The 26,336-nt window shown below is 39.1% G+C and overlaps 2 protein-coding genes across 3 annotated transcripts; one reads left to right on the top strand and one right to left on the bottom strand.

Annotated features, from left to right (window-relative positions):
- The first annotated feature begins 11,253 nt into the window (after positions 1–11,253).
- On the top strand, positions 11,254–12,198 carry Lamtor3 (Late endosomal/lysosomal adaptor, MAPK and MTOR activator 3). Its single transcript, XM_090158348.1, has 6 exons — positions 11,254–11,389; positions 11,491–11,525; positions 11,591–11,649; positions 11,706–11,839; positions 11,927–11,990; positions 12,055–12,198. Exons 1-6 carry the CDS (start codon positions 11,375–11,377, stop codon positions 12,126–12,128), a joined length of 381 nt encoding a protein of 126 aa, XP_090014474.1. The 5' UTR covers positions 11,254–11,374; the 3' UTR covers positions 12,129–12,198.
- LOC149926624 (erlin-1-like) lies at positions 12,193–14,820 on the bottom strand. Of its 2 annotated transcripts, none has more exons than XM_090158347.1 (11): positions 14,646–14,696; positions 14,291–14,405; positions 14,084–14,211; positions 13,960–14,021; positions 13,767–13,892; positions 13,575–13,707; positions 13,422–13,513; positions 13,278–13,367; positions 13,138–13,217; positions 12,897–13,079; positions 12,193–12,483 (listed from the first exon to the last, which is right to left on the bottom strand). In XM_090158347.1, exons 2-11 carry the CDS (start codon positions 14,396–14,398, stop codon positions 12,457–12,459), a joined length of 1,029 nt encoding a protein of 342 aa, XP_090014473.1. In that variant the 5' UTR covers positions 14,399–14,405; positions 14,646–14,696; the 3' UTR covers positions 12,193–12,456. The 2 variants fall into 2 exon arrangements, with proteins under 2 accessions (XP_090014473.1, XP_090014472.1); XM_090158346.1 differs by lacking the exon at positions 14,646–14,696 and adding an exon at positions 14,700–14,820 and having other exon boundaries at positions 12,194–12,483.
- Between the last annotated feature and the right edge of the window lie 11,516 nt (positions 14,821–26,336).

Genomic DNA, 26,336 nt, shown 5'->3' with positions numbered 1-26,336 from the left:
ATGAGCAGTCGGTCAAATGGGCTGCTCATTTGGCCGACCAGAATTTCGGCTAAAAGAGTAGTCGGCCAAAAGGGTATTCGGACATATGAGCAGTCGGCCAATTGAAAAGTCGGCCAAAAAGGAGTCGGCCAAATGCACCCGACCCTTCTCAACCCATAAAAGTTTGTCCCACCAAATCGCGAAAAACCTACAGATGGCGCGGCAGGCAATTGCGAACTTTGATAGACGCCAGTAGCAGGTGATTCATCCAAGATTTTACCAAGTAAATTGCAATAATGTGGAAAGTTCCTGCATTGTAACTAGTAAAATGCAATATTTTACATAACGTGAAAAGTTCCTACATTGTAACTAATAAAATGCAATATTTTACATAACGTGAAAGGTTCCTACATTGTAACTAGTAAAATGCAATATTTTAAATAACATTTCCTAAATTAAAAGAGACTCTAAACGGTTTTAAATTCACAATATATTTATTTATAAAATTCAACGTTTCGGAGGAACTCTTCCTCCTTTAAGTCTCTTTTAATTTAGTTTTTTTCACAATGCGTTTGGATAAAGTTACTACATTTTAAAAAAGCATCCTTAAAGCATATTTTACTAACGTCGTAAGTGTACCTTCGTATTCTTTAATCCTGCCTTATTTTTAAGTTTACTTACTGAAAAGGAATTTTTTCCAAAATTCCCGCTTTTCAATTAGCTGCGCCAGCCTTATTTAATTTATATTATTTTAAAAAGTATAAAAATTTAAAAAATAAGTTATAAAATTCTAAACAGTGCATCGGAATTTTAGGATACTGGAAATATATTTTTTTTAAATATGAATTATAATAACAAAATTAGTACTGTTTCAATAATCTAGATAGCGCAGCAAGCGCGACTAACCTGGCCAGATTGCCGAAAACAATGAAATTTTCATATTTTCGTAAATATTTACTTTAGTAATCCTGGGGAAAGTACTGTTGTATTCATGATATTCGAAATAATTATTACTGGTGGACCATACTCCGTAGCATAAAAAATTATAAAACTATATATCCTTAATTTTATTCAAAGATAATATAGAACTCGGTAAACCAGATTCGAATTCTGAGTGCTTTCTGATTGACGGTTTAGTAACGAGGCCATAGACTAACCCAATACCCAATGTATTGGGTTAGTCTATGAACGAGGCGATAACCCACTTCCCGCACGTGACCTCAGAAAAATTGGACTCCATCGGTCGCTGGCATCTAGGAGCAACAAACACAAGGAGAACGCAGCTAGCCTTGTGCGCTTGGTGTGAAGGCTCATTGCTATATACACCAACTATATCCATACTCGTTATTCTGTCCCCCACTTTAAACACGCTAACGAAGGGTTGTGTACGAATTTCATTGGACGAGCGTCACGAGCCTTTACTCTGAACGTTTTACGGGCGGGGGGGGGAAACAATTTCCGAATTTCCCCCTTCCGACGGCAGTAGGCGCTAAAGCGTCTAGCCAATGAAAAATTTACCCAAGAAAATCCACGACTTTTGACGGGTTGCGTTCTCCTTGTGTGGGGTGTTGTGTTTGTTGCTCCTAGCTGCCATAGAGATAGAAAATAAGTAGAGGCCCAATGAAATCTGAGGGTTGGTGCTATCCCCCTTCGCGAGCTAAGCGTTATAGGGAAGCAAACAAGTGGTGCCACAAACGGCCATCTAAGAAACTAAACCCCCTTTATGGCAACCAGCTGGGCTCTATGACGTCATTGCAGAATATAAACAACGTCGATATTTCGAGAGAAAAAAGGTAAATTTACCGCTATTTTTCAACTATCAATCGTAATAATATATTTCTGATAGACTGGCATTGCATACAAAATTGTCCTTGGAATATGATTCTTGTGGTAAGTTTTCTTCGAACTGCTTCTTTTGACTATCGTCGATGTATCTGCTGATTTTTCTTTATCTTATATTTACAAGTATGCTATGGGGACTTTCCAATGGGGGAAGTCTGAGGTTTTGTGTTTCGAGACAAAAATACTAGATGGCGCTGAAACTCGTCTCTTGGCAGTGTTGCCGGTAAATATTTTCGGCTGAGCTTTACGGGCGAATTTAAAACTGAAAGCATTGATTGACAGCGAGTAACAATAGAGCTTCTACCGGAGGATCGGACCGGCGACAACGCGCAGCGAGGGGTCGCTGCTGATTATAAACAGACGAAAGCCCTGCTTGCCAAGACAAATTCTGTTGTGAAATACTTTTATTTTTTAAAATGCGGCGATGAATGTCTTATATTCGTTTAACTAACAAAGAGACTACCCGAGGGGTAACTCATCGATTTTGTTTAAATTAAGGGATTATGTAGACCTTCATGTAACTTAAACCCCAAATGGAAAAAATGCGATGGGCTTTAGTTTTACCATGGCAACCGAAAACGTTTTTGACAACTAAAGTAATATATTTATCTATGTAAATTAACATGGCAAAATCGAAGATTCTAAGGGTCCCCCCCCCCCTCTTATGAAATTATTCAAAAAAAAATTTAAACAAAGGTGGTTAAATTTGGGTAAATATCTAATTTGGGGCTGTTCACAAATTACGTAACGTGGTAGGGGGGGGGTTTGGTAAGCGTTACGAATTGTTACGTGGGGGGAGGGAGGGTTCACTAAAATGTTACGTAACACATCTTATTTTTACTATCGTAGAATAAAATTTTCATCACTTTCAGAAACAGTCGTAATTATTAACAAGTTGGCAAGCCAAAATATACCTCTCCTCGGAAGTATGGTCCCTAGTGGTATTAATTTCTCGACACGACCCCCAAAGATATCTCCGCAATTCAGAGTTATTTACGAAAAACGTATTCTCGGTTCAAACCCTGCCCGGTATAAAATTTTAATTCTAATTTAAATAATTGAGACGAAACAATCGAGTTTAATTTATTCAGAATATTATAAATTAAGTAGTTACAACAGCGAGTTAGATTCACTAAAACAATGCACAATTGAATTTAACCCTTTTTACAGTACATGTTTATCAGTTGAATATAATACTAAGCAAATTTTAATGAAAGAAACATCTACAGATGGTATTTGTATTTTTCTCGCTTACGAAATACTTGCCGCATCTTTAACGCTCATTTTATTTCAACTTCCAGTTGACGTTGTGACACATACCGCATGAAAAAGACCAATGCCGTCCAATTTACAATATCATATAATGACTCGCACACCCAAGAAATCATTGACTGCGTTAGAAATCGTAGATATCCAAATATCCACACCAAATATATTTACAAGAAGCAAAAACCTTACCATCAACAAAGCACAGAGAGCCACTTGACTAACCGCCAGCTCTTAAAGCAATTAACGTTAAATTATCTCCTTTGAATTAACACAACTATATATAGGTCGTTAAGAATACCCGTAAATAAATAACAAAAAAAACTAACAAAGTGGACCACCCACAGGGTCTACCCTTTAACCCTCTAATCTCGGCTGACTGCGCTAAAACAAGATTTAACCTTTAAAAAAAACCAGATTAGGCTTTCATAAATTCATTAATAAAAAAAGACTTTATTACCTATTATGCTTACGATGCCTGTCTTAATTTCAGTGAATCTAAGCAGCTATCGGTGGTTCTGTGGTAGAGCGCTCGACTGCCAAGCCGAATGGTCTGGGTTCGAAACCTGGGTGGCGCATTTGATTTTAATCAATAGAGAAACGCTAAATTAGAATTTCTTCGATGCAATTATTTCAATTTCAATTCTATTTCAATTAAACCAAAATTTCGTACTCTAAAGCTGAAGGTCTAATTTTCAATAAGGCGTAACAAGTGTCGGTGGTTCTGTGGTAGAACGTCCGCCTGTCAATCAGGAGGTCTCGGGTTCAAATCCCGCCCGATGCGATCGCTAATTGATACTAAGACGAATACCGTGTACAACTGGTGGAAACCCTGCCATTGGACGTTGAGAGGTAGCATTACACTCAGCACTCGGTCCGTCCCAAAGTCATTAAGAAGAAGTTGGAGAGAAAACGCCCATATAAACACAACAGACTCAACATGCACAACCATCAGAACACAAACACAAACAAATTCAACACTCACAACCTACGCATAAACATTACGAAAACGTAATACAACAAACCGTCACGACGGTGAGCGAAAAAACACCATCAAAACCAAACCACAAATGCATCCGTTAACGCTCACCGTCACACGGTGGTTTTGCCAACCCTTTGAGAAACTGCGTACGCAGTGATTACACTTTGCACCGAAGATGCGAACGCGTTCGCAGGCCTGACAGACCCACAGACCCACAGACACGGTGGTTGTATAACCCCTCCTAGGGGACTTTGTCCCCTCGGAGAGGTAAAAACATAAGCATCTTCATTGGTTTACACAAGTTTAAAAGAATTTCATACCCATGGGTATAAAGTGTTGCATAAAAATACAGTTGTAATTTCAAATGTAAATTACAAACAATAATATTTAGTACCTGATCTTATTGTACTTTATTACCAGCATATTAGTTGTTACGTACTATAATAATTTAAAGGGGGGGGGTTCAATATTTGTTACGTAATTTAAGAAGAGAGGTCTTTCTATTTGTTACTCTTTGTTACGAGGGGGAGGGGGGAGTCAAAAAAGTGGTTTTTATGCGTTACGTAATTTGTGAACAGCCCCTTTTCATGTAAATATCTAATTTTGGGTAAATGTGTAATTTTAGGTAAATGTGTAATTTTGGGTAAATGTGTAATTTTGGCTAAATATCTGATTTTGAGTAAATGTGTAATTTTGGGTAACTATCTTAATTAGGGTAAATGTCTTAATTTGGGTAAATATCTAAATTTGGGTAATAATTTGGGTAAGTACTTAAATTTGTGTAAATATTTTAAATCAGGTAAATATCTAAATTTGGTAAATATTTAAATTTTGGTAAATATTTTAATTCAGCTTAATATGCAAATTTTGTAAATATTTAAATTTAAGTATTGAAATTGAATTTAGGTAAGTATTTTAATTTGGGTAATAATTTAAATTTGGGTACATATTTTAATTTGAAATATCTGAATTCGGATAAATATCTAAGTTTTGGTAAACTTCTAAATTTGGGATCATTCCACGACAAATCGACCAAATGTTTTGGAATTTACCACCCTACCTTTTTAGATTTGGATATAAATTAGTCACACTGTCTTCGAAAGACCTATATATTCCAAATATCTCACAGTAGCGACATCTCTGATTTTTCGATTTAAACCACGAAAAAGCGGTGGGGTTTCAGTAAAACATTAATTTTTAATAGTACAATTCATACGTCAACTTTGATAAAGATTCATTAAATACCCTGTTGGTTTCTCTACTTTTCAAAGGTTCAACCATAGTTATCTGACAAGCCGTATTTGAATTATTATGACAAATAGAAAGTTACGTTTATTCATTTGTATTTAATTAAATTTTAGTATTAGCTTTACGAAATACACTCATTAACTACTTCCAACCTTTTACTTCAAAGCGCCGCAAACCGTTTATTTTTATCAGTATTAGTTATTCTGTAACTAGTTCAAGAAAAAACTATGTTTTTCTGCACTTACCTCAGACTTCCTCCACAGCCATAAATACAAGGGCTGATGTTGCAATTTCGTCAGTGTCTTGAGTTTATGAATACGGAAAATTCATTTCCTGTCCATTCAGTATGTTTCTTGATTGACGTTTCATCATTAGATAATGCTATTAAAAGTTGAAGATCTGATTTGTCACTCTCATTTTTAATGCAGTTAAAACTTTCAGCTGTGAAGCCAGGCTGGACCGATTTTGTTTATACATTCTCGTAGAGGGTTGGGATGTGGTAAAACTCAAGAAATCGTATGCTTTCGGAGAATAAAAATGAACTGTCTGTCAGTCGTAGTAACTGAGGGTATTGCTGTTTTTTTATTCTTCAATCCAGTAAAAATTTAAACAGTTCTATTGAAGTTGGACGAAATATTTCGTCCATAGTGACTACAAATTTTAAATAACATAAATCACGGAATATAAATTATTATGGCAACTATTTTCTTCTGTATATTCTTTATCTGAGGATGACGCTTCGAACTCGAGTGTCGAGACCATAGAACGTTTCATATTGGACATCCGATGACGACAATTTGCATTGAATTATGCTTATTCGAAATCTTTACCGAATACCATTCGTCGAGATCTCGAAGTTCGAAATCTAGTTTTCGATCGAAAATTGGATTTCGAATATTTACAGAATAGGCCCAAAGGTGTCGATGAAGCCACCAAAACCTTCTTCGACCATGTCACTGAACTACATCTGTTCCAGAATGTCCACGACTTCACCCGCTTAGGCCGTCTGTTTCAGAAGCCTAGCGTACTGGACCTTGTCTTCACTACGACTGAACACTTATTTTACAACGTTTCACAGCTACCCTCTCTTGGCAAAAGCGATCACAATGTCATCCTATTTAAGCTGGCCTGCCCCTCCCAGCTGGCCAACCAACCAACCCGAATCTGCAGGGATTTTTTAAAGGCGACTACGAACAATTCATGCATTACCTTACGCGATTTAACTAGGGCGAGGAACTTGCGCACAAAGATGTAGAACTCGGTTGGACTGCATTCCTAGACACCCTCATTAAAGGCATTGAGCTCTTCATCCCCTTCCGCAAACCGCATCAACCTCAACCGGTCCATTTTTCCGCGTGGTTTGGGCGATCCTGAAATTATAAAACTACAGCATGGCGCCGCTATGCCCATTTAAAATCTAGGCACTTTCCCCCGTCTCGGGTTGATGGTGCTTACACTGCGTATCAAAAAGCCCGTAATGTCACTATAAACGCTTCCAGGAACTTTAAGTGGAAGTCCGATTATCACCTCACTACCCCAATCGCCAGTAACCCAAAGGCGTTCTTCAGCCAAGTAAATAGACTCCGTAAATCCAAATTCACCATTACAGAAATGAAGGGTCCGGATGGTGTCTCGCGTTCCGACCCGAAGTCTATGGCTACAGTTAAGTTTAAATGACCAGTTTATGGAAGTCACTTCCAACACTGCCACTGCCACCCGCCGGCCTCAGACGATCGACCCTTTCGCGACAACGCCTCGAACCTTCTCTATTTTCGCCTGCACCCCAGACTCAGTTTATAAACAGCGAATTGCACTCAATGTCCACCAAGCTGCTGGCCCTGACGGCCTCCACCCATATCATTTAAAGCAACTCGCTGCCGCCCTCGCGTACCCCTGCAGGGTCTCGATAATCATCACCAGAAGCTTCGCAACCGGCCAAGTTCCGCACGTCTGGAAATGTGCCAACATCAACCCAATGTCGCCCAGGGCCTCTATAATTTTACCATAGGGATGTATATACCGGAGGGCCGCTACACTCAGTTTCGCACATGCTTTTCGTCCGGGGCTGCAAGACCTCTAAGCACGGCCCTGCTTGTACTACCCGCATATTAACTACGCCTTTGAGATCTGGAGTTCAAGTTCCCTCAGGGACCAAGCCAACCTCACGAAGGCCCACAACCGATTCACCAAACTTAACAGGGGTATTGACAACCTAAACCCTGACTACCGCAACAACCACCTCAAGCTTGACCCGCCGCTTCTCCAACATGCCGTGAACGATCTTGTCCAGGTTTGAAACATCTGGTCATGCAAATCGGCCATCAGCCCCTCGACCCTATTTCAGTTTGACTCTCTACGCCGTACCCAGGGTCATTGTGCCAAAATCAACAAACCCTCGCGTCAAAACGAAACTTCGACAGAGCCACTTTTCTTTCCGCGGTATCTCTAACTGGAATTATCTCCCTGGACAAACATTTAAGTGTACTACGCGCCAGACGTTTCGCCTATCAACCCTTCGCTAATTCTTAATTTTGTTAATCTTATGTTTTTGCCATTCTCTCATTTCTCTGATATACTGTACTGCCCTACATTTCAGAAACGCATTATCTCCAAAAAGCTGTTTTCGAGAAAAATCGCTTTTTGTGATTTTAATAAAAAATAATAAAATTAAACTAGAGATAGAAATGAGGAAATTAATTGATTTGGGGTATTTTTAACGAAGATTCCGAATATGACATTACCAATGACTTCAATTACTTGGATGTTTGAATAATGCGACATAATGCGTTTTGAACGTCCCCAAAAGAACAAAATACTGCGCAGAAACGCATTATAAACACTTAATGCGTTTCTGCGCAGTAAATTCCAACTCCTGAGTCAAAACAGAAACGTATTAAATGCAATTTGTTGCATTTATAATTATAATCGGACGATTCCACAAAAATCGTGTTTGTCAGAGACCTAGGCTTAGTTATAAGTTAATTTTAAAGGAAAATAATCAAGATAATTAGTAAAGAATAACTTAAGTAAAGTCACTATCTTAACATTATAAATATATTATCATAAGTTAAATAAGTAGTAAAGAATAACTGGAGTAAAGTAACTATTATCTTAACGATATATATTATCATAACTTAATTAAAAAAATTATTTAATGATATTGTCATAAGTTAATTATAAATAAGCTTAGTATTAAAATAAAAAAACTGAAAACATTTTATTTCTTAAAATAAAAATTCTTAAATAAGGAACATTTTGTTCACAGCATAAAAACTATTATAACTAATTTACATTATAACATAACATTCTATATAACGTTCTATTCTTCGGCCAATCCACGACTGTTTAGTAAGTCATCGCTATTGTTGTTTTCTGGCAGCTCCATCCAAAATAATCTATGAATCACGGGGGTTTGACAAATAATTTCCTCAATTAGTTTAGCTTTCTTGGAAGGATTAATTGCCAATTGAAAAGTAGTCGGAAATGAAGGAAAAACATTTAAATATGACGTTTGCATGAAGTTCCATCCCTTCGGCCCAAGTATGCCCCCCTCAAAGCGCAGGTATGGCCATTGAAAAGTACTCGGAAATGAAGTTAAAACAATTTATTATCAAGTTTTATAATTGAAATTAAATTAAATCATTTTAAAGTAATTTTAACTGAATAAAGATGTCTGTAAAATGGATAAACATTCAAAACCTTGCGCGAAAATGAAGCTAAAACACTTTGTATAAGCTGGCCAAGTTTGCTCTTATCTTAGCTAATGGCAGTGGCGTAGCCAGGGGGGGTGGGCACGAAACGTATGGTCGTACGTACAAATATTTTTATTTTTTTACTTTTTTTTCAATGGCGTGCCCCCCCCCCCCGCCCCGAAATAAAATCCTGGCTACGCCACTGGCTAATGATATGCCCGTTCTGTAAAGCATGGGCATACCATTAGCTAAGATAAGAGCGAACCAGGCCGATTTGTATAAGCTAGGAAACATTCTGGCCGAGTACGCTCCTATCTTGGCTAATGGTATGCCCGGTATGCCGGTATGCTTTTTGGTAGGGGCCCCAGTGTGCCCTAAAACTAATTGAGAAAGTCTAGCAGACAATGCTATCACGTTTGAAAAATTTATCATACCAATTCCAACGTTAAAAATTTGGCTTAAAAATGCGTTTTGTCAATTACAATATCTTGGAATCTAGGAGATATAAAAATAAATGGATTTGAAATTAGGAATCAGCGACTTAAAATTAGTATAAAAGATAGTGAAACTCAAAATCTCAAATTTGGTCGATAATGCGTTTCTGAAATGTAGGGCAGAGTATCACTTTTCCTAAATTTTATTACCATTTTTCAACATTTTTATTATTCATTTTTTCTTTTTTTTTAGCCTGTATGTCTGCCTACAAGCTTATTTAGCTTAGCAGTCTTTCCTTGTAAATAAATAAATAAATAAATATCAACGATCAATTCCATAGAATTACAATAAGCCTTTACGTCAATTTCAAAACATCCGCCCGTTTGTACAAAACTGCGTTACCTCGTTATGCGCACGCCAATGCTTAGTGCGCGTCAATTTGGTAAGATATTTTCTAGGTTGGTAAGAATTTCTATTTTCTTTGATGACTCAAAAAATACAGTCTACCCCATAGAGATAGAAAAGAAATAGAGGGACTATTGTATCTGGCGAAGTTGACCGCGAGTGCCGACCCCCTTTTCGCCTATGTAGGACGCCATGAGAGGGTGGGGTGCATTTTGCCGACTCCGCATTTGGCCGACTCCTCATTTGACCGACTTTTCATTTGGCCGACTGCTCATATGTCCGAATGCCCATTTGGCCGACAGCTCATTTGGTCGACTTTTCGGTCGGCCAAATGAGCAGACCATATGGCCGACTACTCATTAGGCCGACTACTCATTTGGCCGACTACTCTTTTAGCTAAAATTCTGGTCGGAGAAATGAGCAGCCCGTTTGACCGACTGCTCATTTGTCCGACTACTCATTTGACCGACTGCTCATTTGAACGACTGCTCATTTGACCGACTGCTCATTTCACTTACTCTTATACTATAGCCTGTCCTTATCTATGTCTTTAGTGTTAGGTTGACTTATAGAACGGGCAATGTATTCTAAGTATTGGCGCCTGACGGCGCCGCGCACTCGCTTCGCTCGAGCGCTGGGGGGCCGGACCGGCGCCCCCCCAGCCCCGTTCTTTATAACCAAGCTGGGCCTTCTAAAACGCGACCTAGAGGACAGTACCTAGCCAAACGCACCTAGTATCGTCTAAATGACATATGAGCAGTCGGTGAAATGAGTAGTCGGCCAAATGAGTAGTCGGCCAAACGAGTAGTCGGCCAAACGAGCAGTCGGCCAAACGAGCAGTCGGCCAAACGAGCAGTCGGCTAAATGAGTAGTCGGAAAAATGAGCAGTCGGTCTAATGCACTGTCCATTTGGCCGACTGCCCATTTGGCCGAATTCTCAGTCGGCCAAATGGACAGTCGGACAAATGTTCAGTCGGTCAAATGAGCAGTCCATTTGGCCGACTGTCCATATGACCGACTTCTCAGTCGGACAAATGTGCAGTCGGCCAAATGGACAGTCGGCGTAACGTGTATTTTGTGGTCGGCCAAATGAGAAGTCGGCCAAACGAAACTCTCCCCCATGAGATGGGCAGATTACGTGGCGCCATCGACGCGCGGTAAAATGAAATACATTATGCCTTTTGGAAAATCCCCTGTCATTTGATGTAAACAAAGGAAGGATAGATGGCGTGGCAAATTCTGCCCATCTCCGCTTTCATACATGCGTGGGGGGACGGATGAATTTTCTCGGTCAAAAACAGGGGTGCCTTAACTCGGTAATATTCCCTCTATTTCTTTCTATCTCTATGGTCTACCCCTCTTTTATAAAAAAAACCCTTGCAATATTTTTTGCAGAATTTAGTTGATAAGATGTGACGTCACCTAACTCGTGACTCGGGTTGGGAGCGTCTGCTTTCTCAGCAGGCTTCAAGCATAGTTGTTTACATATTTCTACTGGTACGATTAATTTAACTCACTACTTACTATGGCAGAAGTTACGGTAAGTGCTATTTAAAATAAATTTAGTTTTTTTTTAAATACGCCATTAGTTGAATATAAAATTGGGCATGACTATAAAAATCTAGCCGCTTTTTTTTTTAGGAGATGAAAAAGTATCTCTATCAACTGCTAGCAAAGTAATAGTCAATTTTCAAACCTTACATTGACATGCATTGTAGTAAAATTTCTTATTTCTTTTTAGAGTACCTGGTTTGAATGCCCTTATTATAACTGATCGAGATGGAGTCCCCATAATTAAAGGTTTAAAACTGAAGCGTTGACTTTTAATTGGTTATTAACTTCAATTGTCTGTTTAGTTGCCAATGATAATGCCCCAGAATTAGCTCTGAGATCGAACTATCTAGCCACTGTTGGCATGGCAACGGATCAAGCTGGAAAATTGGGATTGGGAAAAAATAAAACTATCATTTGCTTATATGGAAACAATCAGGTAAACGAAACAAGGATCTATAACGTAAAGTAGCTTAATCATGGATCTATAGTTCGTTAGAATAAATACTTCAGTTTTGGTTGGTAGGTGGTTCATTTGAATAGGTATCCTTTGATGGTAACTCTAATAGCAAGCAGTGAAGCTAACACAGGTATTGCTTGACTTCACTTATAATAATGTGATATTGAATAATTGAAATGGTATTTTTCTTTTAGGAATGCTTATCCAGCTAGATTCTGAATTATCCCCTCTGGTTCAAGATTTAAGAGCAACAGTAGAAGCTGCATAAAAATGTTTTAAATTATTGTGAAATTAAAATGTATTTGATATAAAAAATACTAAATGTATTCAAATTTATCAATTTAATTAGAAGTGGGTAAAAAGTACAATGTCAAATCCAATTAAGGCAGTTTTTAAGGCCTAGATGAAATTTTTAATAATTATACAATGAGAAGGGGCGGCGTTTTTGATTAAGAAACTATGATAAGAAAAACTGTATTTATTCAAATATAAAATTGGAGGAAAAATATGCAAGAATTAGGTAATGGGCAAAAAGGTTTTCTTGATGTTGTGTGAATTAACTTATTTCCGCAACTAATAAATCATAGTCTCCTTCGTTACCTTTTTTCTTGATATCCCTTATCCTGAAAATAAACAATTTTTCATATCATTACAAAGGATAGTTTAAAGTTACTATTACTTAACTGATAATTTACTATTCGCGTTGTTTTGATTTGGTTTTACTTTTAAATAGATGTGCTACTTTTGAATGAGTTTTGTCACTTTAGAAAGAAAACGCTTGAATCCCAAAAACCCTCGACCTGGCCCAATTTTTTGGGGTTTTTTCTCTCCCCGACCCTGACTCAGATGTCACCCTATACGATCACTAAAAAATTACCATTAGCAATTTTACCCATTTTTTTTATTATTTAAAACCAAATTGCTCAAATGCTGATTTTTTACCAAGGGATAGTGTTCAGATTTGTGATATCAGTCAAAAAATTAGTATCGTATTGTAATCGGTTATATTATGAAGTCCGCCAACACTAAACATTACCTTCGCTGCGACTAGTTGTTCAGCTTCAATGACTGGACTTGTAGGAATGTTATGGGCAGCCGAAGCTGAATTTGAGCAACTATCCACAAACATGTTGGGTATATTCGTTCCAAAATATAGTTTGCTATTTCTTGATATGGCTTCATATTTCTTAAGCTCCAAAAATTCTGGAGTCAATAACAACTGTAAGAAATATTAAATATAATTACTGCTGTATGAAAAAAATGTAAGTTATTAATACCTTATTAGCATCAGACAATTTTTGTTTAGTATAATATTCGGCATCCGCTGCCATTCTTTGATGAGCCAACTGCATTTCGTCTAAATAAAATTATTGGGGTTAGAAATTATTAACTTTAACGCAAGTAAGAAATATATTACCTTCAATTAATGCCATTTTCTTATATGACTCTTTCTCCATTATTTTCTGCTTAAACTGAATTTCAGCTACTTCAGCTACTTTTTCCGCCTCTGTCAAAAATGTTTCATTAGAAAATGTTAATTTGATAATTAAATTTTTTGTACCAATGATTGCTTTTTTCCTGTCAGTTTCAGCATCCTTTTCAACCACTTTTTGTCTTTGTTCTGATATGAGAAGTTTTGTTTTTTCTGCTTCCCTAAGTAACAAGAAAAACCTAATTATTAGTATATTATTCATAGACATTTTCAGTTATTTACATAAGTTCGTAATTCTTCCTAATTGTTTCTGGAATTTTTGGTTTTGTAACTCTAACTGCAGTAATATACAAGCCTGGTGCCATTTGATTTAAGTCAATTTGCAAAGCGCTTTTCAAGTTTTCGTCAATTTGATCTATTAATAAAGAATTAGAGAAGATATTTTCTATATTTTCAAGTCAAATTAGTAATTACCGAATAGATTTATGTAGACTTCTTGCAGATTATGAACACTGCAAAATTGATTTAGTTCGTGATGTACTTTGTTGAAAATTAAAGATTTGTCATAATCAACCGTGTAGTTCTTTACAATATCATAAACTAAAAAAAGTGAAATTAAGTAAAAATTTTAACTCTTTTTTTGCAATATTGGAAATTGTGATCATACCACTGTTTTGATTTAGCATATTTACAACTTCAATTCGATCAAAATATATCATTACTCCTCCACTAAAGTAAAAACATGTTTTTTTGGGTTTACTGTGTATTTTATACAAAATATCAGGACATACCTAGTACCACATGGCACATTTTTTACTTCATCTGTTTGAAGAGTAACTTGAATTGGTTTGAAAGTAGTAAGAAACGGAAACATCATATGAAACCCGGGTGAACTTGTTTGCTGGAGCAAAGCTCCACCCTTTGATTGAAATAATCACAGAAATTATGATACACATTTATATACAGGTTTACGTCGACATTTAAATTTTTGTAATTACTCTAAAATAAACCCCAACATATCCTTCTTCAATCTTGTGCAGAGAAAAATTAAATATCACCAGAGCAAGCACAAGAGCTACCCCTCCAACTGTAGCTGGATTGGCCATCAGTAGTCTTAAAAAACATTTATAGAAATTAATTAAGAATTTTTTTTAGATATTGAGTTCAAGCCAATGCCTCAGATTATCAGAGGCACCGGTTCAAGAGTCTCATGGAATGATGATATGGTCAGAGGCCCTAGAAGTAGGCTAGATGGTATTTTAAGGGCGGATCAGTCCTGGATAAGGTACAGGGAAGATCCATACAACAATATTTTAAGAATTTGTATATTTTTATGAAGCAAAAAATCCATACACAAGTTTGATCTTTTATAATACTTTACGATATCTTTTTCAGAGAAATAATTACCTGCTAAAGGCCAATAAACAGCGTAGTTCGTCTGCTTCTAATATCAATGGGGTGCGTTCAGAACGAAGTTGCTTTAACAACCTTATGTTCAAAAAGTGAAGCTATTTTAAAATACAGCCTTCACTACGCCTTCTATTGGTTGCCGTCGAAAACTAGAAAGCAGACAGTAGGCCTATTAGTGTTTTAGGACTCTTTATGATACGCAATTACACGTATTAGAAGGTTATGAGGGAGGGGAGAAATAACAATTCCAGTGTACATAGCTAGAAGCCTTCACACCCCGCGCGCTAACTTTTTACAACACTAAAGAAAAGAAAAAAAATCGAAGCTAAGCAAAGCTCTGTAGCTGCGAAATCGGAGAAATAACTAGAACGATTTTTATAATATTTCGGTGCGGGCCGATTAGAACCGTACCTTAACCTGTGCTTTTCGTTGGCTCGCCCAAAACAACGAGAGAACTCTCTAGGGTTGTTAATTTTCCGGAAAAATGAAAAATTGAAACATTTTACTTTTAAAGGGTTTTTATTTTGCAGTGTAAACATTCACCAATATTTTTCCCGAATTTTGTAGATTTCCTAAAATAAGTTCCCAGTGGCGTCGCTAGGGTGTTTTAGGCGGCGCTTGAGCCACCTCCCACCTGTAACATTTTTCATGGAACACTTCTTCCATGCATTTCTGAAGTGCCACCTAAAATTTCCGAAAAGCGCCTCCTGAATTTCAGAATTTTTCTGATTCACTTGGCAAAAAATTTCTTCGATCATAAACTCGATGTTTCAACTTTCCAAACCTTTTTGGGAGCCCCCCCCCCCCTCCCCATATCACTCAATGGGACGCCCCTGACCAGTGCTTATGGTTAAGCGCCGCTAGTTTTTAAATCCTAGTGACGCCACTAAAAATAACGCCAAATATCAGTAGTTTGTTTAACCATGGTTAGTAGGAAAAACGTTCAGAGTCCAGACAGTTATTCTTGATAACTGCATGATACCTCGCTTGTTACAGAGGAACGTAGTTCTACACAACCGCACTCTGGGAAACCTCCGACGCTACGCTTGCGAAGTTACGCTTTATTTTCGTACCGTGATAAAGACTCGACCTTGAAGACTTTAAAGTTTTGTTACGAAAGCGTATTACAAATAAAGCGCTTCCCTTTAAAATCTATTTAAACTTAAATATAAATTTAAACTTCTTATAATTTTATTTGTACCTTACATAATGTATAGCTTAACTCTAAAAAATATAAATGCCTGTTTTCGCGCCAAAAATAACCAGTGTACTTTCTATTTCATTGTATTATATTATTGTATTCCAAGCTTTTAAAGGTATTGTCTCTCAACTTTCCTCCTTAAATAAACTGTCAACCTTTGGGAGCCTTTACCGATGATCCATTGCCAATAAAGTGTAAGGCATGGGGAACGTTCGAATTTCCAAGAAACTCGCCAATTTGCGAAAAAGGGTAGGTCTCTCTGATTGTCCGCCGTCCCATCGCCGGCATCCCCGAGAGTCATAAAAATCACTTCTCAAGCAATTTGACTTCTTTGGGATGACGCCAGAGATAATTCATTGTCTGTGATACGACGTCTTCCTTCTCTGGTCACGGCAAGTAGACTGCTTGGGACGTAATCATAGCTTACCGAAAAATATGTGAGACTTCCAGAGAATTATCGAGCTCTATAGGGAAATTTATAAAGAAACAGCTGCTGAGCTTGAGCGCATATCACCTTACTCTATGACAGGACCTATTCAAGGTCCTCCGTCAACGATTGTAGGAAAGACCTATTCACAAAGAAACGGCGATCGATTGATAAAATTCTTCCAACGAAAGTAGCTCTAGAACAACACGCCAAGCGTTGATTTTTTCCTCGGCGGATAATCCCGAAGAGTATGGCTGGCAAAGAACTCCCAACAGAGATGCCATTTCGGCAAAATGGAATTTTCCTTTCCGACCCTTGAAATTGTTATATCTTGTTTTATAATTCAGTTTTTTAAACAGCCTACATAGGTCTGATTTCACTGTATATAAACTCGTTATCTTGTTTCTTTAAGGGAATTGTTTCCTAATAAACTTTCTAGTTTTATCTAAGCTGCTTTCTAGTCTCTCTCCTTTATATCCTGGTACTAGCCGAGAAGCCCGCCTTACAGGCGGGCCCTCAGCTAGTTGTGTGTTTCGAGGCGCTCCACTCCATAACCCCCCCCCCCCAACCCCTTTTTCCCATAGGATAATTTCCGTGGCACCCTTTTCCCCATAGTCGATCCACTGCAGTAAGGCACCCCCCCCCCTTTTACCCATGCGAGAATTTCCGTGGCACCCTTTACCCTATAGTCGAACCACCGCAGTAAGGCCCTTCCTCCCCTTTTTGCCATGTGATAATTACCATTCCTCCCCTTTTTCCCATGATATAATTACCGTTCCTCCCCTTTTTCCCCATGTTAAAATTACCGTGGCACCCCTCTCCCTTTTTCCCCTGTGATAATTACTGTGGTACCCCCTTTTCTCCATGCGAGAATTTCCGTAGTACTCCCCGCCCCCTTTCCAACGCGAGAATTTCCGTGGTACCCTTTTCCCCGCAAAAATAACTCAAACTGGCCGTCTCTCCAAACCTCCCTGTACCCCTTTAAACCCCCTGTATCCAATGGAATGGCTGATGCATAAAGGCCCCGGGACTAACGTACGCCGAGAGAGCCATGGGATTTCAAATCGGAACGAACCCGAAACCCCCCCCCCCCCCGTTTCCAAAACTCACAGGCCTTCTGATACTACCCCGCACGACCCTCCCCCCCTCCGAAATCCGCGGCGGAAGGAGAGGAAATTTCGGGTGTATTGCGCTGCCGTGCAAAGCACAAAAGCATTAACGACCAAAACCAAAATATATTCTGGTGCTAAATAATTTACGGGCCAAACGATATTTCAGAAATATCATTAAAACCATGTCTTAAATCGCGAAAAAAATGCGTTTTGATTTGACTTTTAAAGAAAATAAACACATTAATGCGTTTTTGGTTTGAAAATAATGCAAAAACCTAACATAATGCGTTTTGCAACAAGTCAGTTCTCTAAGAAAAAAAATTTTAAATTCGAAAATTAGTTCAAAATTGAATTTAACGTATAAAATAAGGAGAAATAAAACCAAAATCTGTAAATGGAAAATTTGGTCGTTAATGCTTTTGTGCTTTGCACGGCAGTGCGTGTTGGGACAAACACGGCCAACTCTCAGGGGCGATAGATTTTGAGCATTTTTAGAAACTGACATTTGCGTCACTTTTGAAAATTTCTAATTAAAAAATTAAAAACCAAATCGGAAATCGAAGCCGACTCGATGCGAAAACGCGAATCGCAGCGTACGTAAAAAAATGTCAGGCGACGCTCGCGCCCGTAACGCGCGCGTGAAAAGCGTCAGAAAATCGAAAAAGAAAGCTTGAAAATCGGTTGACGAACCTACCTACCTACCTATATATTTTTGCTACCACCCAACCAACAGGTTTTTATTATAGATGGTTTTTTCGCCTGTTCTGGGTTTTTTGAGCAGGTTCAAAAGTGTAGCCCTATGACGTCATTTTACTCCAATTCTATCTTGACGAAAAAAACGAGTTGGAGTAAGAAGGGTGTAGTTAGAGGTTAAAGGTTATATATTTGTTTTGTTTTTAAGATGGCGACCGGTGGTGAGATCATCAATATATAGGACTCATTTTTCTTATTTATTTAAAAATAATAATAATCAGCTAGGCTAATACCCAAGACACCAACTTTTAAATAGCATTTAACAATTGGATATTCGTTATTAAAAGCTTGCCACATTTGAAGATGTTCAAACCCGTTATGTTTTCGTGAAACGAAATTTAAGCAGATGAATTTTCTATATAAGCTAGATTACTCCCTCTACACCTCCTTTCGAGCAGCCTTGGAAATAACGGTGGTCAGGTGGTCAAAGACCACTTAATTAATTGCTCAGACCAGTTTATTTATTCAAAATTTGGGGGGTCACTGGTCACCGTGTCCAGTTTATTAATTCGAAATAATAACAAAAAAACAGAAGGTGACCAGTTTAATAATTCCAAATAATAGGAGATGACCTATTAATCCCAGATTTATATCAATTTTGGTTTCCCTATTCACTGGATTTCTATGTACAGCGACTCCACTTACTACCGCCGCGGCTGCACGTCGAGGTTTTATGTAGAGTCCCTTCACTCGCATCCCTAGAACGAGTCAAACTGTCTAACCCCCCTCTGGCCTCAAACCCTCGCTTTCCCCCGAGTACGGTAGGCTACATGGCTACGCGGTAACGGACCGGGTACTCTGGAGTTACGGGGCCTAGAGAAAGAGATATAATACGGTAAATTACGAGGGTCTTCTAGGCTATGATAGTAGTCTTACGTGAGATAGTACTATTCTTGTGGTACTCATAAATAAAAGTTAACTATTTTGAATACGTGTAAAGTTAATGTTACCAACATAATCTAACTTCTAAACATGTAGTATAGGTTTGTTTAGGCTTATAAATGACATTAGAACATTTTATATAAGACCAGTTTAATAATTCATAAGCCAAGGGTCACTGGTCATAAGGACCAGTTTAATAATTCATATGCTAGGGGGTCACTGGTCATAAGGACCAGTTTAAAAAAAAACTTATTTCCAAGGCTGCTTTCGAGGAGGAGTAAAAAGTGTAACGTTTGAGCTCTGGAACAAGCGAACAAAATTCGGGACAGGGTAAATCTTACCCCGAGAACAGGCGAATAAAATGTTTTAGGGTAAAAAGTTTACACTTTTTGTCCTGGGACACACGAAAAAAAAACTACCTAATATAGACGAGCAAGAAATCTCGAAAATCGGTTGACGAACCTACCTACCTACCTACCTACCTACCTACCTACCTACCTACCTACCTACCACCCAACCAACAGCTTTTTATTATATAGATATGCACAGCTAGGACATAACATGGTGTTGGAGTTATGACGTATAAGATTATTGATATTTTGCCTAGAAGCTACATGTAGAGGTTAGTTTTCAGTCAGGATCTGTTAGATTAGTTTAGATCTCTCAGAACTTTCCAAGATGGCGAGTAACATCCCGACGGTCAAGCCGTTTCACGCAGGAAACAACCCAGCCTAAGCATGGAGATTTTGGCAACCGGATTTCACGGACTATATCTCAGCCTTGAAATATGATACGGAGGAAGAGTTCAGACACGTCTGTGGGGACGATTTAAAGCGACAGTATCGCTCGTTTAGGTTATAGCCATTTTCCACAGCTTCAGAAGTGACGTTGGTTCAGATCCTCGACGAATTCGATGAACAGTATCATGCTGATACTAATGAGATTTCGGCATCATTTTTCGCTTTGGGTATCAAGCAGAAACAATTAAGGTGAGCCATTTCATGAATTTTATTATCGGCTGCCTCTAGCCATTGAAGAGTGCAACTACGGCTCAGCCATATGGAGAGGATGTTGCGAGATAAGTTGGTACATGGGCTGCAAGACAAGGCGTTACAAGAGCGACTTCTCAGGGAAGGCGGTAGGAAAAAGAAGACTCTAGCGACTGTAAAGTGGTCGAGAGCACAGGCGATCGCCATGAACAAACCAAGAAGCGAAATCCACATTGTAGCTCAGAAAAAGAAGGTTGTACCAGAACGAAACAATTAGGCAAGTTCCCGAGAATTTAAAAATTGTGGATGGCAAATGGTAAATGTTTGCTACAATTGTTGTTTTTAAAAAACATTTTAGCTCCAAATGTCGCAAGAATGCCAAAGAAAAGGAGAACAAACCGCAGCTGCCGAGAAATAAGAGAGTTAATGACGTTTCTCAACCCACTGATGACGTTTTCTACATTGGTTCAGTCGACATACTTGACCGAGGTTTTCGGGCATCAGATCACGAGATAGCCGATTCTCGAGATAAAAATGATGTTTGGTATGAATATATATCTGTTAATGGGTTCTTGGTCAATTTCAAGCTAGACACAGGTGCTCAGATACATTTTATTACGAAAACTGAGCTGTTCAAGATGTCTGATCGTGCAGCTGTCCGAAAGACCAATCAGAGAGTCCTTGACTTTAGTGGAAATGAAGTTCCTGTACTCGGAGACTGTCATTTGGTCTGTTCTGCAGATGTTACTAAGGAATACGGAACATTCCGATTCATAGTGACGAGTTTGATGACCATGCCCGTTCTCAGCGCTGATACCTGCGTTCAACTGGGTTTGGTTGAAAGAGTCCGAAAGTCAGCGTCTGTTTTCCAAACTGAAAGCGACACTCCCGAAAAGGTCCTTGCTGATTTTTCCGATGTCTTCATAGGGATGGGCCGTTTGAAACGAGTGGTGACGATCCACATGAAGGACGCTAAACCTCATGTTTCAGCACCGAGGAAGATCCCACTGGCCCAACTGGAGAAAGTCAGGCGTGAACTACAACGAATGGAAGAGTTGGGGTTAATCACGAAAGTCGACAAGCCGATAGAATGGGTCAACAACATGGTGGTGATCGAGAAGACAAATAAAATACGGATCTGCTTAACCACGACGTTTAAATGAAGTGATAAAGCGCCCACACTATCTAATACCAGAACCTAATAAGCTCTTTGCAGTACTTCAAGGGTACAGTATCTTTACGTTGCTTGGTGCAATGGATGGTTTCTGCCAGTTACCAATGGATGAAAAGTCGTCATATCTTACCACATTTTCAACACCGTGGGGGAAATATCGCTTTCTGGTTTTACCATTTGGGCTAAGCAATGCGCCAGAGGAATTCCAAAAGGCAATGGATGACGTATTTGAGAAGGAGCCAAGAGTCAATCCCTATTTTGACGATACCGCCCTGGGATCTAAGAACGTGAATGAACATTGTGCGTTACTGCGTAGGACATTATCCATTGCGAGAGCAGCCAATCTGAAGTTTAACCCGCAGAAAGTCCAGTTGTCCAAGTCGAAGCTGAAATATATTGGTCACATCCAGGAAAAGTTGAAGCAGTCGTCAAATTCATGCAGCTGACGAGTAGAGCAGATCTTCGAAGATTTTAAGGAATGATAACGTATCTACCAAAATTCACCCCAAATCAGTCGATAATGACCCATTCTTTACGACAACTGTTGAAGCAGTCGTCCGAATTAGTCAGGGATGCGAATGTCCAGAACGATTTTGACGCGATCAAGAACACTTTGTCCAAAGCACCATGTCTGAAATACTTCAATCCAGGTCTACCAGTTCTGTTGTCAGTAGATATGCCAGTCAATATGGGTTAGGAGCTGTTCTGCTTCAAGATGATGGTCTAGTTAGCTACGGTTCAGCGTCGTTAACAGAAACTCAACAAAAATACGCTCATTTAGAAGGAGCTACTGGCTGTCAGTTTTGGTCTCCAACATTTCCAGACTGACCATAAGCCACTTTTAGGGTTGAGTCAAAAGCCGTACGACACCCTTTCTCCAAGACTTCAGTGATGTTATTGAAATTAAATCGGTACAAAGTGTCCTTGACGTATGTTCCAGGGAAACAACTTTTAATTGCAGATGCGTTGTCTCGGACAGAGCTGCCTGATAGTCATTTCATGGAAGAGTCCATTCCAGTACCGGTTCAGATCTGTCTATTATAGTAACAGCGTCTCCAACCAGATGGGATGATTTGAAAACCTAGACTGATCGCAGCCTAATGCTTCAAGATGTAATTTTTCATGTCAGATGCGAACACGAATTTTAGGATCAAAGAGAGACGTTACTTTCACTGTCGGGACGAACTGTACGAATCATCTAATGGACTTCTGTGCCGAGGTCCGCATTTGGTTGTTCCTGAGGAAGCTCGTCGAGACATCCTAGATATCATTCACACCGCTCACAGAGGAATCGTGGCGGGACAGGCCAAAGTCAGAGAATATTTCTATTGGCCTACCAGGAAGCTGAAGATTACGTTGCCGATTGTCGAATCTATCAAGCCTATCCGGGCAATAATCAGCATGAGCCGCTATTGGATCGTGAGCTACCTAGCCGACCATGCGAGAAAGTTGGATGTGATTTCTTTGAGATCAATGGGAAACATTACCTTCTCATCGTTGATTATTTTTCCAAGTTCGTTGAGGCTCAGCTTATGCACGCCACCACAGCACCGGCGGTAATTATGGCTATGAAAACCATTTATGGAAGATTTGGGATACCCAAAGAAGTTGTCAGCGATGGGGGTCCACCTTATGATTCTGCGGCTATGAAAGAATTTCACGCTCTATGGCATATTCTTCAAAACATCACGACACCCCATTATCCACGTTCTAATGGGCAAGTAGAGCGCTCGGTTCAAACGTTGAAGAGGAATCTCATTAAAAACCGTTGAGGATGGTAAAAATTTGCTTCTTGTACTTCTAGATTACAGAATTACGCCAACGCATGGTCTATCGTCACCTGCTGAACTTCTATTGGGAAGGAGACTCCGATCTTTGTTACCATCTCTGCCAGGAAAATTGAAACTACATGTCACGGAAGTGACCAAGGAGTTGGAAAATCGGAAGGTTAATCAGAAAAAACAAGGTGATCAGAAGTCCAAACCACTGAGTCGGCTCAACGAAGGCGACCGAGTTTGGTTTCGAAAACGTCTAAATGAAGGTTGGATACAGGGAGACGTCGACAGAGTTGGTCCACAAAAGCACTCGTGCGGAATTCATTCTACTGGAAGAACGATCTACCGGAGGAATCGATTCCATATCCGTCCCGATCACTCAGGTGTTGAAGACTACTATTCTAGTGATCCAACTTCTCTTCCAGTCACCGGTACGGATTCATCTGCAATTCCTGAGAATGCTTTGGAGACCATTCCAGTACCCGTGACTGAACCAGCTCGCCAAGCAAGTCCAGTTCCTGAGTTAAGGTGTTCTCAACGTCTCCGCAAATCACCCGTTTGGTATAAAGATTATGTTCGATAAAAAACAAAAGAAAAAAAGAGCAAGTTATATCTTGTTTTATAATTCAGTTTTTTGTGTTTTTTTTAAACAGCCTACAGGTCTAATTTTACTTATATAAACTCTAGGGATGCATCGGATAACCGGAACCGAGAGGAACCGGATAAATTCTAGGAACCGGAACCGATAATATCAAAATTTGATAACCATATCCGGAACCGGAACCAATATTTGCAAAAAAATTATAACCGAAACCGGAACCGGAACCGAGATTTTTATTATGATAAACGTTTCTTAAACAGTTCTTTAACTTTTTTTACCACCATCTAGCGCACGTTGAACATTTATTAATTTTACTTTAATTAAACATACCATTATTTGTTTTTCATACAAGTCCATATTTATCCGCCGTAAAAAAGCAAGAAAAACGTATTTTTTAACTCATACAGCTCTAAATGCGTTTGTACTTAACTGTCTAATTGTGGATTTATTTCCCGAATTTTTACTATCTCTTGTTTCGCATCATACAAACGGAAAACCAAAACATCCCTTACGTATTCTCAATTTCTCAAGCCACGTTCACACGTACCCTCGTAAACGTTTTTCCTCGATTCGATCTCGCTGCGGTTCGTAGCGTTTGGAAATCTGTTTGTTCACACGTTCGATTTCCAGTGAGTTTTGAAGAAAATTGGACACGCGTAGTATAGCCACTAAGCCATATAATTAGGAGTTCGTTGGCTCACGCATTTGAGTGACGTTTCAAAACTTTCTAATTAAAAATGAATGCACCCAGAAGAAATTTGTTGGATTTTCTAAACAAATAGACAAAAAGTTGCGAGACATTTTCTTCTAAAAAAGATATAAAAAATTTATTAGGCCCAAAAAAATCCACGATTGACGATTTTTGTAAAAAAAGGCTCATGGTTCGCAAAAACCTACTCGATGACGTCACGAATCGCTGCCAAAATGGTCAACGAAACGGTTCAGCCGAAGCTATCTGAAACGCTGGGACGCGCAACGGTCACTGTTCACACGACGGGATACAAACGTTGCAATTCGCGGTAGTTTTATTTTGGTTTTCTTCAGCCGGTAAAGCCCGGCACAAGTGGGAGTCTGATTAAGGGAGTACAACTTCGAGGTCAAATTTGGCGCCTCTTTTGAATCATTTTGATGCCCATTACAAACTTTTTCAAGTTTTAGGGTTACATTGTACCCCTCTACAGCCCTTCCTACGCCCCTTTGTTTATTTAATATCAATTAATATTAAAACACACTGGAACCGTTTAGGAACCGGAACCGATCGGTTTTAAATTTCTAGAACCAGAACCGAAACCGTTTAGGAACCGGAACCGATCGGTTCTAAATTTCTAGAACCAGAACCGAAACCGGAACCGATAAATCGCAAATTTGAGAACCAAAACCGGAACCGATAAATCGCAAATTTAAGAACAGAAACCGGAACCAATAAGTCGAAAATTCAAGAACCGGAACCGGAACTGAGAAAAATGGAACCGTTGCATCCCCAATAAACTCGTTATCTTGTTTCTAAAAGGGCATATTGTTTCCTAATAATCGTTCTCGTTGTATCTAAGCGGTTTTCTAGTCTCTCTCTTTTATAACCCGGTATGCGCAGCCAGGACATAACAGAAATTTCCCTTTTTGGACTAACCCTAGTTTTCCAAAACACTAAAACCAATGATATTTACCTTTATTTGCGTAAAACAATTACAAATATCCTGAAGAAAATAATACTTTTATTTTCATCTAGCAATGAATAAAAACTAGGAACAATTTTACTAGTATAAAAATCACAGTTTGTACTAGGGATAGAGCGGGGAAAAGTCGTTTGGATTGTTATTGATCGAGGGTTCTTTTATTACCGTGTTATCTGGTGTTGTTCACTAGCATTTAACTCTAATTTGTAATTATTGTAAATATGTTAATTTTATAATAAACCAGTTTTCTTTCCTTTTAACTTTTGTCTCCGTCATTGAAGCTTTGCTGACTACTTCGTTGAATACGAACTTCAACAGGCCCAGATTAAAACGATGCAAAAGCACCATAGTCTGAAGCCGGTGACAACCGAGACGCGCGAGAAGCGTATCGTACTTTGATTTTCATTATGGTCCGGTTTAGCTTTCACGAGGGGACAGCCAATGGAGGGGCCAGGCCGAAGAAACCTCTCCCCTGCAGATCGTTTAACTCCGCGAACGTAGACGGGAGAAAGTCTACACGTGGAGGCCGCTAAAAGCGAGTGACCCCCCTAAAATACCCGTAATTGATCGTCGGGAACACCGACAAGTGCGGGATACCATAGGAACGTAACCGTGGCCGGATACCTGTCTCAGAGGTCATGGATGAATGTGACCACCGGATCCGAGGACCTCCGAAGTAGCTAAGGGAGAGCCCGTAAGGTTGGTCAACGCGTACGATAAGGCCTTTTGAATAGCAAAGCGCTCTATCCGACTTATGGAGTACCCTGAGTCCAGAAAAGACTACACCCCGATCCCGAGAATCAGAATTAGGAAAACCACACCTGAATGGTTCCAGGGTCGAAAAAAAATCTGTATTCGGATAGAACTACGGCGTATTCATAGCCCCACACGGACCGATGTTGTGAAGATCCAAAAGGGCTCTCCATAACCGCAAGGGAGGAATCGCTGCCTCCGCTTCCATCAGGATGATAGGGTTGTATTGGGAACCACTAGAATTAGCGGATGGTCAGAATTTTGCATTTGTCCGGCTTACCGAGTAGGGTATAT

This window comes from Leiobunum rupestre, chromosome 9 (assembly GCF_980474605.1).
Source record: "Leiobunum rupestre chromosome 9, qqLeiRupe1.1.hap1, whole genome shotgun sequence".
In the NCBI taxonomy this organism is placed as follows: Eukaryota; Metazoa; Arthropoda; class Arachnida; order Opiliones; family Sclerosomatidae; genus Leiobunum; species Leiobunum rupestre.
The sequence above is the reverse complement of the archived record's forward strand: the minus strand, read 5'-3'. Positions and strand labels throughout refer to the sequence as shown.